Source organism: Orycteropus afer, unplaced genomic scaffold, assembly GCF_000298275.1.
Source record: "Orycteropus afer afer isolate SDZICR_OR568_19922 unplaced genomic scaffold, OryAfe1.0 scaffold00136, whole genome shotgun sequence".
Classification (NCBI taxonomy): domain Eukaryota; kingdom Metazoa; phylum Chordata; class Mammalia; order Tubulidentata; family Orycteropodidae; genus Orycteropus; species Orycteropus afer.
The window spans coordinates 7,383,437-7,397,665 of NW_006921723.1; the positions used below are offsets into that span (position 1 = coordinate 7,383,437).

Below are 14,229 nucleotides of genomic sequence, written 5' to 3' on the forward strand. Positions count from 1 at the left end.
GGCCTGCGTTGGCCTCTGGGAACCTCATTCTCGTCCCCTGCTCATCCTCCTTGTTGACTATGAGGTTCTCTGTGAGGTGGACACACATACCCCAGGACTGTCTTTCTGCTCAAACAGAGGGGCCAGATTGCCCCCAAGGTATTTTGCCGCCCTGACTATGTGGCTCTAACTGTGAAGGAGGATGGTGGCTTGGGGCACGGGCACCAACCTGCCTCCCAGGCAGGCTGTGTCTCTTCTCTAGAAAGTCATCTCAGAGAGAAATGACTACTACAACCAGTTGAAGCAGAAAGGAGTGAAAGTCCCACCCATGAACCAATCCGATGGCCTATACTCCTCGACTGGCAAATCCAAGAAAGCGACTTCCAAGTAGGTCATAACAGGATGTGCAGTGTGTTCAGCCCAGCAAGGCCAGTTCCCAGCTCCAGATGCCATTCCCACATGTCCTCCTCCAGCCTGGCCTGCACCCTCTGGTTCAGAATTAAACTCTATTGTTAGCTGTGGTTTCCACCTTTTTCTCTCCCCAGTTTCCACATACAGGCTTATGGGCCTTTGCAACCTCAGAGCCATGCCCCACCCCTGCCACATGTACTGGGAATCAGCATCCCCAGGCTATACCATTGGGTCCACTCTGGGAGACCTCACATTGAGGTCTAGCCATATTAGGCTGCAGAGCACAATGTCCTGTTGGCAGGAGGCCTGGGACTGGGCATCCACCCACCACACTCAGCTTGCAACCCACACCCCCTCCTCCCTTCAGTACCCACTGCATACACATTCTAGAGCTAGCAGGGCACTGTGACCTCCCCCACCCTTACCAAGGGACTCAACCAGACTGGGGCACTGATGGGCTGATGGAAGCCCATGGCCAGATGGTGGGTGGGGAGGGACACACCTGTTTGAGTGCATTCATCCCCTGGAAGGAAAGCTCCTTGAGGACAGGGACTGTGCTGGATTCAGTGATGACGTGAAGGCAGCAATCTGTCCATGGCATACGCCGTCTCTTTGCTCTCCCTTCACACCGTTCACGCATTCACGTATGCATTCTGCAGTTACTTACTGATGTGCACCCTGCGCCGGGTACTGTGCCCGCGCCGAACCAGACGGGCACTGCCCACAGAAGACCTGCCAGTGCCTGCGGGGCGCCGCGGCCTCCACTCCAAGCCCGCAGGGACATAGCCTCTTGTGCTCTCTCAGAGCTCAGCCAGGCGTCGGGTTGCCCCCCCACCCTCGGCCCTGCAGCCAACCCTACGCCCCGCAGAGGCCGGCTCCTCGAGGATGCTTCATTGACTCCATCAGAGGCCTCCGGCCACCTTTCCGGATTCAGCCCGGAATGCCAAGTGGCTCCTGTAACCTCATTTCTGCCTTCGAGCCCCGGTTCCCCGACGCTCAGCGCGGAACTGCAGTGCAAGGAGGTCCCTCGGGGATTCGGGGGTTTAGGCTCGCTTCTGCGGGTTTCGGGTCTCTGGGAGCGGCGCCTTCTTGCAGGCCCCACCCCCTGCAGCAGGCTGACTTGCCCGAGGTCTCGGAGGGCTAGCGCACCCGCACTCGCTCCGCCTACCCTCCCGGCCCGGGGCCAGTCCCATGGGCCACCTAGGCCTACTTCACGTCCCAGCACCCTCGGCCCCCTTAGGCCCGCCCATCCTGATCCTCCGGGGCTAGGCCCGCATCTGTGTCTCGGTTTGGCCCCGCCCCCATTGGCCTTGCCCCTCCTAGGCACCTCCTTTCTAGGCCCCGACCCCTACCCTAGGCCGCCTCGCCCCCGCTCCGCCTAGGTCCCGCCCCCGCTCCGCCCAGGCCCCGCCTCGTCCCTGGATCCCCACCTCCCCTTCGAGGCCACCCCTCCTGGGCGGGAGACCGACACGTCGGGCCGCGCACTAGGAGCGGCCGGGGGCGGAGGGCGCGAGGTGAGGGGTACGCGGCGGGCTGGGGGGCGGTGGGCTGGCTGCGGTAGCTGCGGTGCAGCTTCCTCCTACAGCAGAGGGGGAGGGTGGCCCAGCTGACGCCGAATGGCCTCTGCCCCCGGGAGAGTCGCATTGCCGGGGGAGGGGGTATTCAGGGTGGGGAGTTGAGGAGAGCTGAGGGAGGGGGCGTCCCCTGACCGTCCCTGGACATAACCCGCGGAGGGGCTGCCAGATCCCTGAACAGCCCTCTTGGGACGCCTCTGGGGCCACTCTCCCCTTCTGGGCTCCTAGGACTAGCTTCTGCAGCCACCTTTTACATTTTTATTTCTCGAGGCTTGAGGAGTTGGCCACGTCGGAGGAGCTGAGCCATTGGCTAGGCTCTGACCTGCCCCTGAGCCCCAGAGGCTTCAGCCCTCACCCCCAGCACCCTTGGCTTTGTAAATTGTGGCATCCTGGGAGATGTGTTGTCAGGAAGAAGGGTCTGGAGGGAAGGCTTCTCATACCCACCCAGGAGGTGGTGGAAGCCCCAGGAGGTTCCCCAGCACCTGGAGGGGGGCGTCCTTGCCCCTATTCACTTTGCTGGACAGGGTCTACCAGGTTCCTAGCTCCAGCACCAGATGGGTGCCACAGAGAGAGTGATTGAGGAGGGAGGAAGGGCACAAATCCTCAGGGCCCAGGGTGACCTGAGGGCCACTGGGTGTTTCACACCAGCCAGGAATGCCTTCAATGGCAAGTAACAGGTAACTCCACTATCCCAGACCTGAACACAGAGGGTGGATTCTCCACACCCTAAGAAGTTCACAGGTGGGGGTAGTTGGCATGGACTTGGTGATTCAGGGCTAGTGTCATGTGACTATTCAGGTGACAAGCTGGCTGCTGCCATCATGTCTACATCCACGGCAGGAAAAAGATGGCCACTATTTGTTTCATGAAAACAAAAGCTTCCCCCCAACCCTTCTCTGCCCCAGCTGACTTTGCCCATGTCTGGGTGACAGGAGAAGGCAGGGACCAGGGGTTTTATGCTTATCTCAGCCCAGTCATGACTGTCACCTGGGGCTGCCACATTGCTGCCTGGAACAAGATAGGATTCTGCCCACAGGAAGGACCTTTGTAGCTCTGACATGGCTTCCTTCTGTCCTCCCTGCTGGCTCAGGTTTGAGAAACGGCCAAGCCCGAAGCACATTAGGGATTTAAGGACACCTGGTTTCATGGGTTTCTTGGTTGGCTTCTTGCAGCTAAGTAGCTGCTGTGCCTTTAAGCTGCTGCATCCAGGATTACCTGGGGGAGAAAGGTCAGCATTTGCCCAGGCTGGTGGGGCCTGAGCAAAGTCTCATCCCCTTGCAGTGTGCAACCTGCCCCTGCAGTGAGTGGTCAGCATCCCACGGTTGGGCTGGATACTCACTTCCTGGTACTCCAGCCCCGCTTAGGTAAAAGGGGGACAGTGACAGGCTGCGAGGTTAACACCATGATGCGTTAGGTATCCTGGAGGGCCTGCCTATAGCAAGCATCATTGCTGTTACTACACTACTCACCCCCATCCCAGTCACAGCTCCAACTCTGCCCCTGCCTCTCCAGGGCGTAGGAGGGGCCAAGCACCGTGAGGTACAGAAAGGAACTACCAGACTTCAAGTCTGTGCCCACTTCTGCTCCAGGCACCACCTGGTCCCATTCCTCCTTTCCAATCTCTGCTTGGACCCCTGAACCCCCAGCATGCCTTGGCTCAACACTGTGGGGGCCCATGCTATAGTGCCTCCCAAAGCTGCAGGAGGGGGAGGGGCTGCTGTGCAGACAAGGCCAGGGACACAGCTGCCACCACTGCCCAGGGCTAGTCAGGCCTCCCTGCAGAGCTGGCAGTACCAGCCACTGCCCTCCAGGCCCGCCCACCTAGTCTCCCCAGAGATCAGCAACGGGGCCTCATGTAGCAGGAATGGGAGAGGCATTCTCTTGGACACCAGCCCAAGGACCCAAAGCGTCCCTTCTCTGAGGGTGGCCCTAGGGGCCTGGCCTCCCTAGATAAATATCCAGGCCTCATGATGATGATCTGGGAACCCCAGGGAGTGGTTATGCATGAACCCGGCCTTGCACATTCCAGAGGTCAGCGACTGGCCACCTGCCAGACCCTGGGTTGGAATTCCAGTTTTGCCTCTTCTTCCCAGTGGCCCCAGGCAAGTCACTGAAACGCTTTGTGGAATGGGCCTAGAGGTGCTCTGGAGCTCCTTGGGTAAGGGGTTGTTGTCTGCACAGTTAGTGCCTCCTCACCCTTACCCTTGGGAGGCCCTGACCTTAATGCAGCCCTGGTTATGCCCTCTGGCTCAGGGAAGGCCTCAGCTGGCCCTCTGCCCTTCTCCCCCAGCATGCAGCCCCAGGACAGTGGTGTCCAGTACAGCCGGTGGAAGGACGGCAGCCGAGATGAAGTTAACGTGGTGGCCGTGGCCAACAGTGGGGAGGCCTCTCGCTGTGAGAGGTAAGGAGGCCCCTACCCTATCCCCCGTCCCCTAACCCTAACCCTGACAGGCAGGTTGTCCCCTCCCTGGATACCAGCTTTGTCCCTTCTGTGGGCCTCATCAGAGTTCAGGTTTCCTTACCCAAGGCCCCAGCCCTCCTCTCTGGCCCCAGCCTGAGAGCAACCTCCCAAGGGCCTGACAGGGCTGAATTCCTTACTCCCAACTTGCTCCAGCCTCCTCCTGACCCTGCCAGCCGCCCACAGGGCCTAACTTGCCTGGGGGCCACTCCTGAAAGCCTTGACTGAGACCCACCCTGCCCATTGCCTGCCCTGCCTGGAGCCAACTCCTCCTCATCCATCTTCTTGGCGCCCCCCTCTGCTACCCTGCCCTGGGTCTGTCCATCTCTGGGGCCCACTCCTCCCCATCAGAACCCTTAGGGCCCCCCATGCAGCCCTGCCCTGGGGCTCACATGAGGCTTTTCTAATCCCAGGGTCTGCCGGAAGCTGTGCACGGGCAAGCTGGGTATCACCATGAAGGTGTTGGGCGGAGTGGCCCTCTTCTGGGTCGTCTTCATCCTGGGCTATGTCACCGGCTACTATGTGCACAAGTGCAAATAGATGATGCTCTTGGGGCAAGACACAGTCTGGGTGGGACACTGCTGTATACACAGACCACCCTCCACATGTATACAGGTCCCCCTCCCCCAAATACACGGATTCCCCCCATAAACACAGACCCCAGGGGACAGGCCTGAAGATGCACTCAGCACACAGTCACTTGCATTGGCACCAGGCACACAGGACATTGCACAGATGTCATGGGCCCTGCAGAAGGCTGCATAGACAAATAGGGACACAGGTACACAGTGGGACATAGCCCTACAGAGACACACACAGTTGGCAAACGTTAAATGAAATCAAATGGACTCATGTGGTTGATAAAATGGTGTCAACCATCAAGTGAAATATGCCCCTAAAACTTGTTTTTTTTTTTCCCCAAAAACATAAGTCTAATAAAACCTCTTGTAACCACCTAGCTTTCTTGTAAATCAAGCTACTCTCATTGACCAGTGAGCTCCTTAAATTGTGTGAACCAATCAGAAAGCTTCTGCTTCCTTTTCTGTCAATAAAAGCCAATCACTGCTGATACTCAGAGGAGTACCTTTCCACATGTGGATTGGTGCTACTTGATTTTCGATCTGCCTGAATAAACCTCATCCAATAGATTAATTTTATTATTGACTCAGTTCCTTTTAACCATTTTTGGCATCAGAAGTGGGATTCTGCAGGAGATCCTGGCGACTGAGGACTCTGCGGAGGCAGGCTTGGTACCTGCAAAGCTCTTTGGGTTTTTGCTGTCTTCACACTGTTTGTGGAGGTTGTCTGGTAAGTTTCCTCTCAGATCCAAACTTTGTTCTTTTTGTGTTACAAGTTCTCTGAGCATTACTCAGTACTAGGGAAGACTGGGTCGAGCCCTCTTGACCAACTAAGCTCATTTGGGTTTTTCTGCTACTTGCAGGTAAGACATGAGGTCCTCAGAATACAAGGAACACTGGAGAACTTTATGATTAAAAATGGATGAAATTAAGAACAATGTAGAACTACTGAAGCCATTATAGGGAAGTTTTCAGATAGATAAAGTTAAGAATTTCACTCGGGATTATCAGTTGCCTCTCCAAGAATGCCCAATAGCTATGACAACCATGACATCGACTACCGCTCCACCTCTTTAGCTGACCTTATCCACTTACTCTTTGCCCTGCTCACCTGATTCCAAGTCTCCTCTGGCTAAACTTCCTTTTACCTCTGTCTCTGAAGCCCCTCTCCCTAGATGCCTTCAAATGTAAACCAGGTTTAAACTGGTTCTGATGGGAGCCAGAAAGCTGACCAGATTTCTTGTACCCCCAGTCAAATGCAAAATTATGAGCCATTTTAAAGGAACTTCCCAACCCCAGGGAGAATCTCAAAAAATTACTGAGGAATTTAGTATCCTAATTGGAACATAGGCGGTCTGGTGATGCAGTGGTTATGGCATTTGGCTGCTAAACAAAAGGTATGCAGTTTGAACCCACAGCCACTTCATGGGACAAAGATGAGGTAGTCTGCTTCCATAAAGATATACAGCCTTAGAAATCGTATGGGGGCAGTTCTACTCTGTTTTATAGGGTCACTATGAGTTGGAATCGACTTGATGGCAGTAGGTTTGGTGTTTTGGTAATTGGAACATACAACTTTGGCCTCCCTGACTTTTATCAATTAATTAATATGCTTATAGGACCCAGGGATGCCCAATATTGAGTACAAATAGAAAAATTTAGAAAAGGATTATAAAAAAATAACAAAACCTAACTCACTGCCATTGAGTGGATTCGGCTCATTGTGACCCCTCCTTGGGTTTCCAGGCGGTGTCTCTATGGAAGTAGATTGCCCGATCTTCCTTCTGGGGAGTGGCCAGTGGGTTTGAACTTCCAGCCTTCTGGTTAGCAGTCAAATGCTTTAGGCACTACACCAACAGAGCTCCCCTAAAAATCTCAGGCCCTCTAAACAGGTCATAAAAGGAGCCTAAAGGCCCTTGAAAGTATTCCTGAGGCTTTCTCTAGGAAAATAAATTGGTCAAAGATACAAAACCTTATAAACAACAACAAAAGAAGGTAGGGTTATAGAAGTATAATATTTTCCTACCTCCAGATTCTATTAAATTAGGTTATAAGATTACCTAAAAGAAAAAAAAAAAAAAAATTACCTAAAAGAGCTGTTGCTGATTGGGTTAGTGATAAAAAAAGCACTTAGGTAAATTGAATGGTCCTAATATTCCCAGGAATTATGAAAGTGAATTCATTCTGATACAAGTTTTTGTTTTGTAGTATGTCAACTTAAAAGCAATTCCCAAGATCTTTTTGGTAACTTCAGCTAGACTGAGTATATGGGATGTGTTCTGTTGGGAGAAAAAAAGAGTAGTTTTGTCCTAAGATAAAGAGACTGGTTTTTCCAGAATGAGAAAAAGGGAAGCATAAGACCAAACCAAGATGGAAAAAAAAAAAAAAAAAAGAAGCTAGCTGAGATTTGATGAGTCTATTTACAAAATTGCTAAATAATTTTGTACAATAATGACTGGGTGGCTCATAGTAAAGGGTGATAAAAGGTTATGATAACGAAGGAAGGCTAAACTGGTTACCAAGAAAACAGTAAAAGGCATAGTCAAGGGACTCCCAACAGAAATCCTTTAAAATAAGATGGATGCTACCCATTGCTGCCAAGTTAATTCTGACTCATAGCAACCTTATAGGACAGAGTAGAACTGCCATACAGGGTTCCCAAGGCTGCAAATCTTTAGACACCAGCTGCATCATCTTTCTCCCACAGAGCAGGATGGTGGATTTGAACTGCCGACCTTTAGGTTGGCAGATGAGCACTTAATCACTGCATCACCAGGGCTCCATAGATGGACACTGAAGGAGTTAAAACAAACAAATACTATCTTAGTCCAGTTATCAGAAACATTAAAGAACAATAAACAACCCATTTCTACTGTACAGGAATTTTTAAAACCTAAATGAAAAGGCACCTGGAATGTTTAATTGTTTAACCAATAAATGGATGAAAAAGTGTTCCCTGTTCCACCCTAGCCAGACCCTAAGGGTACATCCATATCAATGAACAAGGTGGCCAGATTGAGCAAAGACTTTGTGATTTCCAAAACAAGTTGATAAAATCTTAAAAGAGCTAAGGTTGGATTGAGGAGCTCTGGTAGTGCAGTGCCTAAGGCACTTGACTGCTAACCAGAAGGCTGGTGGTTGAAGCCCACCAACCACTCCTGGGAAGGAAGATGGGGCAATCTACTTCCGTAGTGATATCACCTATATCACCTTGGAAACCCAAGGAGGGGTCGCTATGGGTCTGACTCAACAGTATACAACAACAACAACAACACAAGGCTGGATTGGAAAAAAAAAAATACACACATATATATATATGTGTGTGTGTGTGTGTGTGTGTGTATAAACAGGCAAAAGTTTGCATGAAAATTTAGGATATTTAAGTGAACTTTATTTCAACAATATTATGTTTTGTGGTATATAGACTTGATACTTTCCAGTATAGGTAAATTACCAATACTGAGTTAGCAGACATTACAATTTAAATTTGTATACTTTTGCTTTTTATTTATATGCCACAAAGAGGATATATATTTGGGTTTACTAATAGATGTGTTCATTTTTGCCACTGAAAAAAGTTGTACTATAAGAGACATGTGATAAAGACAGAAATAGCTTAAGAGGTTTATAAAAGTGAATTTTATTTGATAGAATCAAAGATTTTACCTATTTTAGCTAAAGTTGAATGGGTTAATTCATGAGATTTCTAAGAGCTTTAGTAACAAGTAGTATATAAAGCAAAATTTGAGTTTCTGTTAAAATTTTCTTTAAAGCTTTTAAGGGGTTAATTTCTGTGTAATCTCCCTAGAAGGCCAAAGTTACTGTGACATTAGAATAAACTCCTGAATTCATGTTGAAAACCAATAGTCTTAGCTATTACAGAAATACCACAGGTAGATGGTTTTAACCAACAGAAATTTATTTTCTCACAGTTTAGGAGGCTGCAACCACAGCCGTGGCGTTGGATCCATGGCGTCAGATCCAACTCATAGCGACCCCTCTTTGGGTTTCTGAGGCGATTATCACTACAGAAGTAGATTGCCCAACCTTCCTTCCGAGGAGTGGCTGGTGGGTTTGAACTGCCAGCCTTCTGGTTAGCTAGAAGTCTGAATTCAGGGTACTGGCTCTAGAAGAAGGTTTTCTCTCTCTGTTGGCTCTGGAGGAAGGTCCTTGTCTCGATTCAGCTCTTGTTTCTTGGTTCCTTAGAGAGCTTATGTGGTGTGGCATCAGTCTCCCCCCATCTGTATCTGTGCTTGGTTGTGTTTAATCTGCTGTTTTACATCTCAAAAGAGATTGATTTAGAACACACCCTATACTAATGCTTCATCATTAACGTAACAAAGGAAAACAATTCCCAAATGAGATTATAACCACAGTTACAAAAAAAAAAAAAAAAAAAATCCAAAAACCCACTGCCATCAAGTCAATTCTGACTAATAGCGACCCCCACAGGGTTTTCAAGGCTGTAAAATCTTTATGGAACCAGACTGCCTTGTCTTTCTGCCATGGAATGGCTGTTAGGTTTGAACTGTGGACCTTTTGGTTAGCAGCCAAATGCTTTACCCACTACATCACCAGAGCTCCTTATCCACAGGTACAGGGGTTAGGATTTACAACACATTTTTAGGGGATACATTCAATCCATAACACCAAGCCTCATGACTTTTGAAAACACTAAGGTTTTTACTCTTTTGTTTTTTTCCCACAGTATCAAAGTATTGTGACCTATGATAAACTCTTGACAACTCTGAGAAAAATACTAGAAATAATAAGGTTTATTTGATGTGTTGTGAATTACATGAATCATGTTGTCAAATCAGAAGTGTCTAATTTTCTTTGGATTAAAAATATGTAAATGTTAGTGTCCCTTATGTTTTGACTGACATTAAACAAGATTTTTAAGTTGCTAACTTGCAGCTTTGTTTAATTGGCATCTAGCATCATCAAAGCCAACTGTTTTAACTGAGGAATTCACATTCTTTACCTAAGGGTCTTAATGAATATTCAGATGTTAAAAGATTTTATATTCTTGGTATATTTTGCATCTCAGGACTATTACATGTTATATCTGAAGTTCTTTGAAAGTCAGGTTAATGGATATGGTCAGAGATATTTTGTCTAAACTTTTTATGTTGACTTTATTTTGCTTTGCATTACTTTTGTAACTGATTCTCTTCAGGTTTTTATTGTTAGTAATAAGTTAACCATGGCTATTTTTAAGTTTTGTCCTCTGCAGATAGTTTTTACTTTGCTGACACCCTGAAAGCACTTGACCAGAGCATTTCAACAAAAAACAGACGATATCAGAGACTTAAGGAAAGGACTCTACCAAGTACTGTTGACCACCAGTTGTGGAGCTAAATTCATGGGAGCTGAACTTTGGGTCTCTCAACTCAACCAAGCCCTTCCATCCACCTGAACTTCAGTGCCAACAGGTAACTTCAAGATAAAAATCTTTTGTGTTGAGGTCACTCTGAAGCAGATGGTTGTCTGATGTAGACAGCTTTCCCAAGACCAATGGAACAAGTAACCCAGTAGACTTTTTAAACGTTCTTTTGATAATGAGTAAATTGATTGCATTTGTTCGCTTATCCCTGCTTTTATTTAAAGCCCAAGCATGGGAAAACAATGCTTTTGTTAGATTCAAAAGAATTTTGGATCTTCCACCCTTCTCCCCATTTAGCATATTCTTTTTCAGACCCTTGGGCTTTACCCATCCACAGTTATACTAGAATCCTGAATGCCACTGTTAACTTCTCCCTCATGGAATTAGAGTTAGCCTCTGGCATCCTCCAAATGCCAGATATAACTGTTCCTTGCTTTAATCTCACTGAAATGAAAAATGTAACTGTTAACTGTTCAGAATACTTAGAATCAGATGGAATAGTATAACATGGGCCTGTTATGAAGATGGTCCCCATCAGAATGTGAACATCCTAATGGATCCCTCAACCATTTAGGCTTTGTCAGATTTAGTTTCCATCCCCAGAAAACCAGGACCTTTGTTTTCCTATTTGAAAACTGTCAGTGTACAGTGAACAGTTATAGGAAAGAAATGCTTTAATCTGTAAGGAATTCCTCTATCCCCATGACTGGGGGAGACTCTCTATCTGCAATCATTCTCTTTTTGAAAATTGGTTAGTTTAGGCAAATAATAGCGTTCCCCATAGTGCATCTGTTAATGCCAATGGAGAGAGTGCCCTCTGTGCACCCAAAGGCTATGTTTTCCTTTGTGGAGAATCTAGCTGGAATGGAGATAATGAAACTCCTCAGAACTCAGATGAGGTCTGGGCCCTCCAATGCATTGATGGCTGAAGAATGCCAGGAGCCTGCATTCTTGGAACTCTTGGGGTCCCACTAGAACTCCACTCAGATAGTGAAAGTATACATTGGATTAGCTCCCAAAACATTTTTAGAAGAGTTAGAAACAAATGGGGTTATTTGCCAGCAGGTATTAACCCCTCAGCCATCACTTCCTTCATTAGGTCTGTATTTTCCTGGCTGGAAGTCAATTCATGAATTCAAATGAGTTCATGATCTGTAACCTGTCTTACACTATGATGGAAATAGCAGACTCCACAGCTCAGTGTATGTAAGCGCAACAAATATCTCTCAATTCTTTATCCAGGGTGGTGCTAGATAATATAATTGCTTTAGATTTCCTTTTGGCTATACAAAGAGGCATCTGTTTGATAGTTAACACTTCTTATTCCAAAAACCAAACTCACTGCCGTTGAGTTGGATCTGACTCATAGTGACCCCTCCTTGGATATCCAAGGCAGTGTTGCTACAGAAGTAGATTGCCCAACCTTCCTTCCAAGGAGTGGCTGGTGGGTTTGAACCATCAGCCTTCTAGTGAGCAGTCAAATGCCTTAGGCACTATGCCACCAGAGCTCCTGCACCTCTTATTGCACATGGATAAATTCCACTGGACAATTTGAACAAGCTGTAACCAAAACACAACAACAGGCACACTGGTTACAAGTATAATCTCATCCCAGTAGGCAATTTGATGGATTTAGTAGGTTTCCTACTGATGTAGGGTCTTGGACTTTTTTTTTTTAAATACTAACAGGAATTATAGGAGCTCTGGTAGCATAGTGCCTAAGGCACTTGACTGCTAGCCAGAAGGCTGGCAGTTCAAACCCACCAGCCACTCCTCAGAAGGAAGGTTGGGCAATCTACTTCTGTGGTGATACCACCTTGGAAACCCAAGGAGGGGTTGCTATGAGTTGGGTCTGACTTGACAGCACATAACAACAACAACGGGAATTATAATTTTGATTATGATTATTGTTGTATGTGGCATAATCACATGTATTTTCCAATCTAAAAACATTCATTCACACACAGTTTTCACCCCTAATAGTGATGGTAAAAATAAAGAAGATATGAGTCTTTGAAGGTCTTTGATCAAAAAGGGAAGAGTGTTAAATGAATAAAAATAGAGTTGTGTTTGAGAAATATTAAGAAACCATTGGCATCAATGGTTGAGTGGACAATGTCCCTAAGACTTTTTCCCAAAAAACGTAAACCTAATAAAATTCTTACAACCACCTAGCTTTTTCTAGAAATTAGGCCATCCTCATTGATCAATGAGATCCTGATAGCACTTAAATTGTATGAGCCAATCAGAAATAAGCTTCTTTTGTTTCTGTGTTCTGTCAATAAAGGCCAGTACCCTTCCACTTTGAGTTTGGTGCTACCCAGTTTTTTAATCTTCTGCCCAAATAAGCATCATCCCAATATATTAATTTCATTACCGACTCAATTTCTTTTGGCACACACCTCAGAGGCACCTCCAAGCACTGAGAGGTAAGCACCTGCACACACGATATTCAGTTACAACACATGCAGTACCAGGTGCACATAGGGCCAGGAGACCTGGGCAACGTCCACAGGATACACCCTAGTCCAGCCCAGCCTGGGCCCCAGACCCACAGAGCCCCTCCCACTCTAGGATGAAGGGCTGCTGCTCAGTGACTCTGGAAGCCTTCTGCAAATGACCTGCACCCAATCTCCTTCAACACCCTGGGGTGGATGGGCAGGGGTTCCCCACAGTCTCCCTCCCTGGGGTGGGCAGAGCCGAGCAGGGGTAGGCCTGGTGCCTGTTTGTGCTCTGTGACCTCAGACAGGCCCTGCCCTCTGGGCTTTTCTGACTCCTAGTTGTGAAAGGCAGCTCTAAGCAGCACTGTGTTCCCTCCCTTGGGACTGAGACCTAGCTCTGGACAGTTTCCTGGGTACAGCAGCAGAGGGATCTTGGCCTTGCCTCAGGCTCACCCTCTGTACTTCATTCAGTAAAGGACCACAGGGTCTGCTCCACCAACACAGAGGACCCGTGGTCAACCCACCCTCCCTTGGGGCAGAGTTTGGCTCTTCTGCTCTGGCCTGGCTGTGGCAACATGAAAGTTTGTTGATGAGAAATTCTAGCTGCCTTTCCACCAGCTGGACAATGAGAGAGACTTCACAATTGAGCCATGGGCACTTAGGCCAGTTAAGGGGGCTGGACAGCACCTGGGAAGCTCTTGCCTTTGGCCCCTCCTTGCTCGACTATTTGGAAGCAATTAAACAGCGGCAGGCCTGAGGGCCAGGATGTGGCCAACCTGCTCCCATTTCACATGACCACCCAGACAGACCTCAGCCACACTCTGAGCCCTGATCCACCCCACCAGCCTATCCAGCCTCCTATTCTTACAAACGCCCTCCTGGGCTGTACACAAAGCCTCACCTACTGCACAGTCTTGTCTCAGGCTGCCAGGTGCTTTCCAGAAACCTTCTTTGGGATGCTCACCTTAGGCCTGAGGGCAGAAGACACAGGGGCAGCCACTGTCAAATAGGAGAGCTGGAGGTCTCAAGTCCAGGTATCTGGGTGCCAAGGCTGCCCCTCTCCCCCATCCCTCCTGACTGAGCCTCCGAGTATACCTCACTAACTCCAAATCTAGGACACTGGTTCTGAATCCAGGAAGAGCCTGAGCAGTGGTGGGATGGGGGTGGGGTAGGGGGCAGGGGGTGCAATGGAGGGCAGGCAAGATCATTAGAGGTCTATAGTGGGGGTTGGAAGTCAGGTAGGGTGGGATGGGTAGAGGTCAGACAGGCCCACAGGAGGTCTGTCAGACCAGGTAGGGTCAGGATCCCTGAAACCAGAGGCCCCTCACTCTTTGTGGTGTGCATTTGATTTCACGCCCCAATTACCATCCCCAACCATAACAAACTCTGCTCCCCTCCCATC

The 14,229-nt window shown here is 48.3% G+C and overlaps 1 protein-coding gene across 1 annotated transcript; it reads left to right on the forward strand.

Moving 5' to 3' along the window:
- The first annotated feature begins 4,255 nt into the window (after positions 1-4,255).
- On the forward strand, positions 4,256-4,962 carry SMIM1 (small integral membrane protein 1 (Vel blood group)). Its single transcript, XM_007945445.1, has 2 exons — positions 4,256-4,365; positions 4,836-4,962. The coding sequence occupies exons 1-2, from the start codon at positions 4,256-4,258 to the stop codon at positions 4,960-4,962; spliced, it is 237 nt and encodes a 78-aa protein (XP_007943636.1).
- Positions 4,963-14,229: the final 9,267 nt, after the last annotated feature.

Bases quoted from the DNA above. Each gene is read 5' to 3' on its own strand.
- SMIM1 (XM_007945445.1), top strand. From the start codon at position 4,256: ATGCAGCCCCAGGACAGTGGTGTCCAGTACAGCCGGTGGAAGGACGGC. The intron at 4,366-4,835 runs GTAAGGAGGCCC...TTCTAATCCCAG, and splicing joins GAGGCCTCTCGCTGTGAGAG to GGTCTGCCGGAAGCTGTGCA.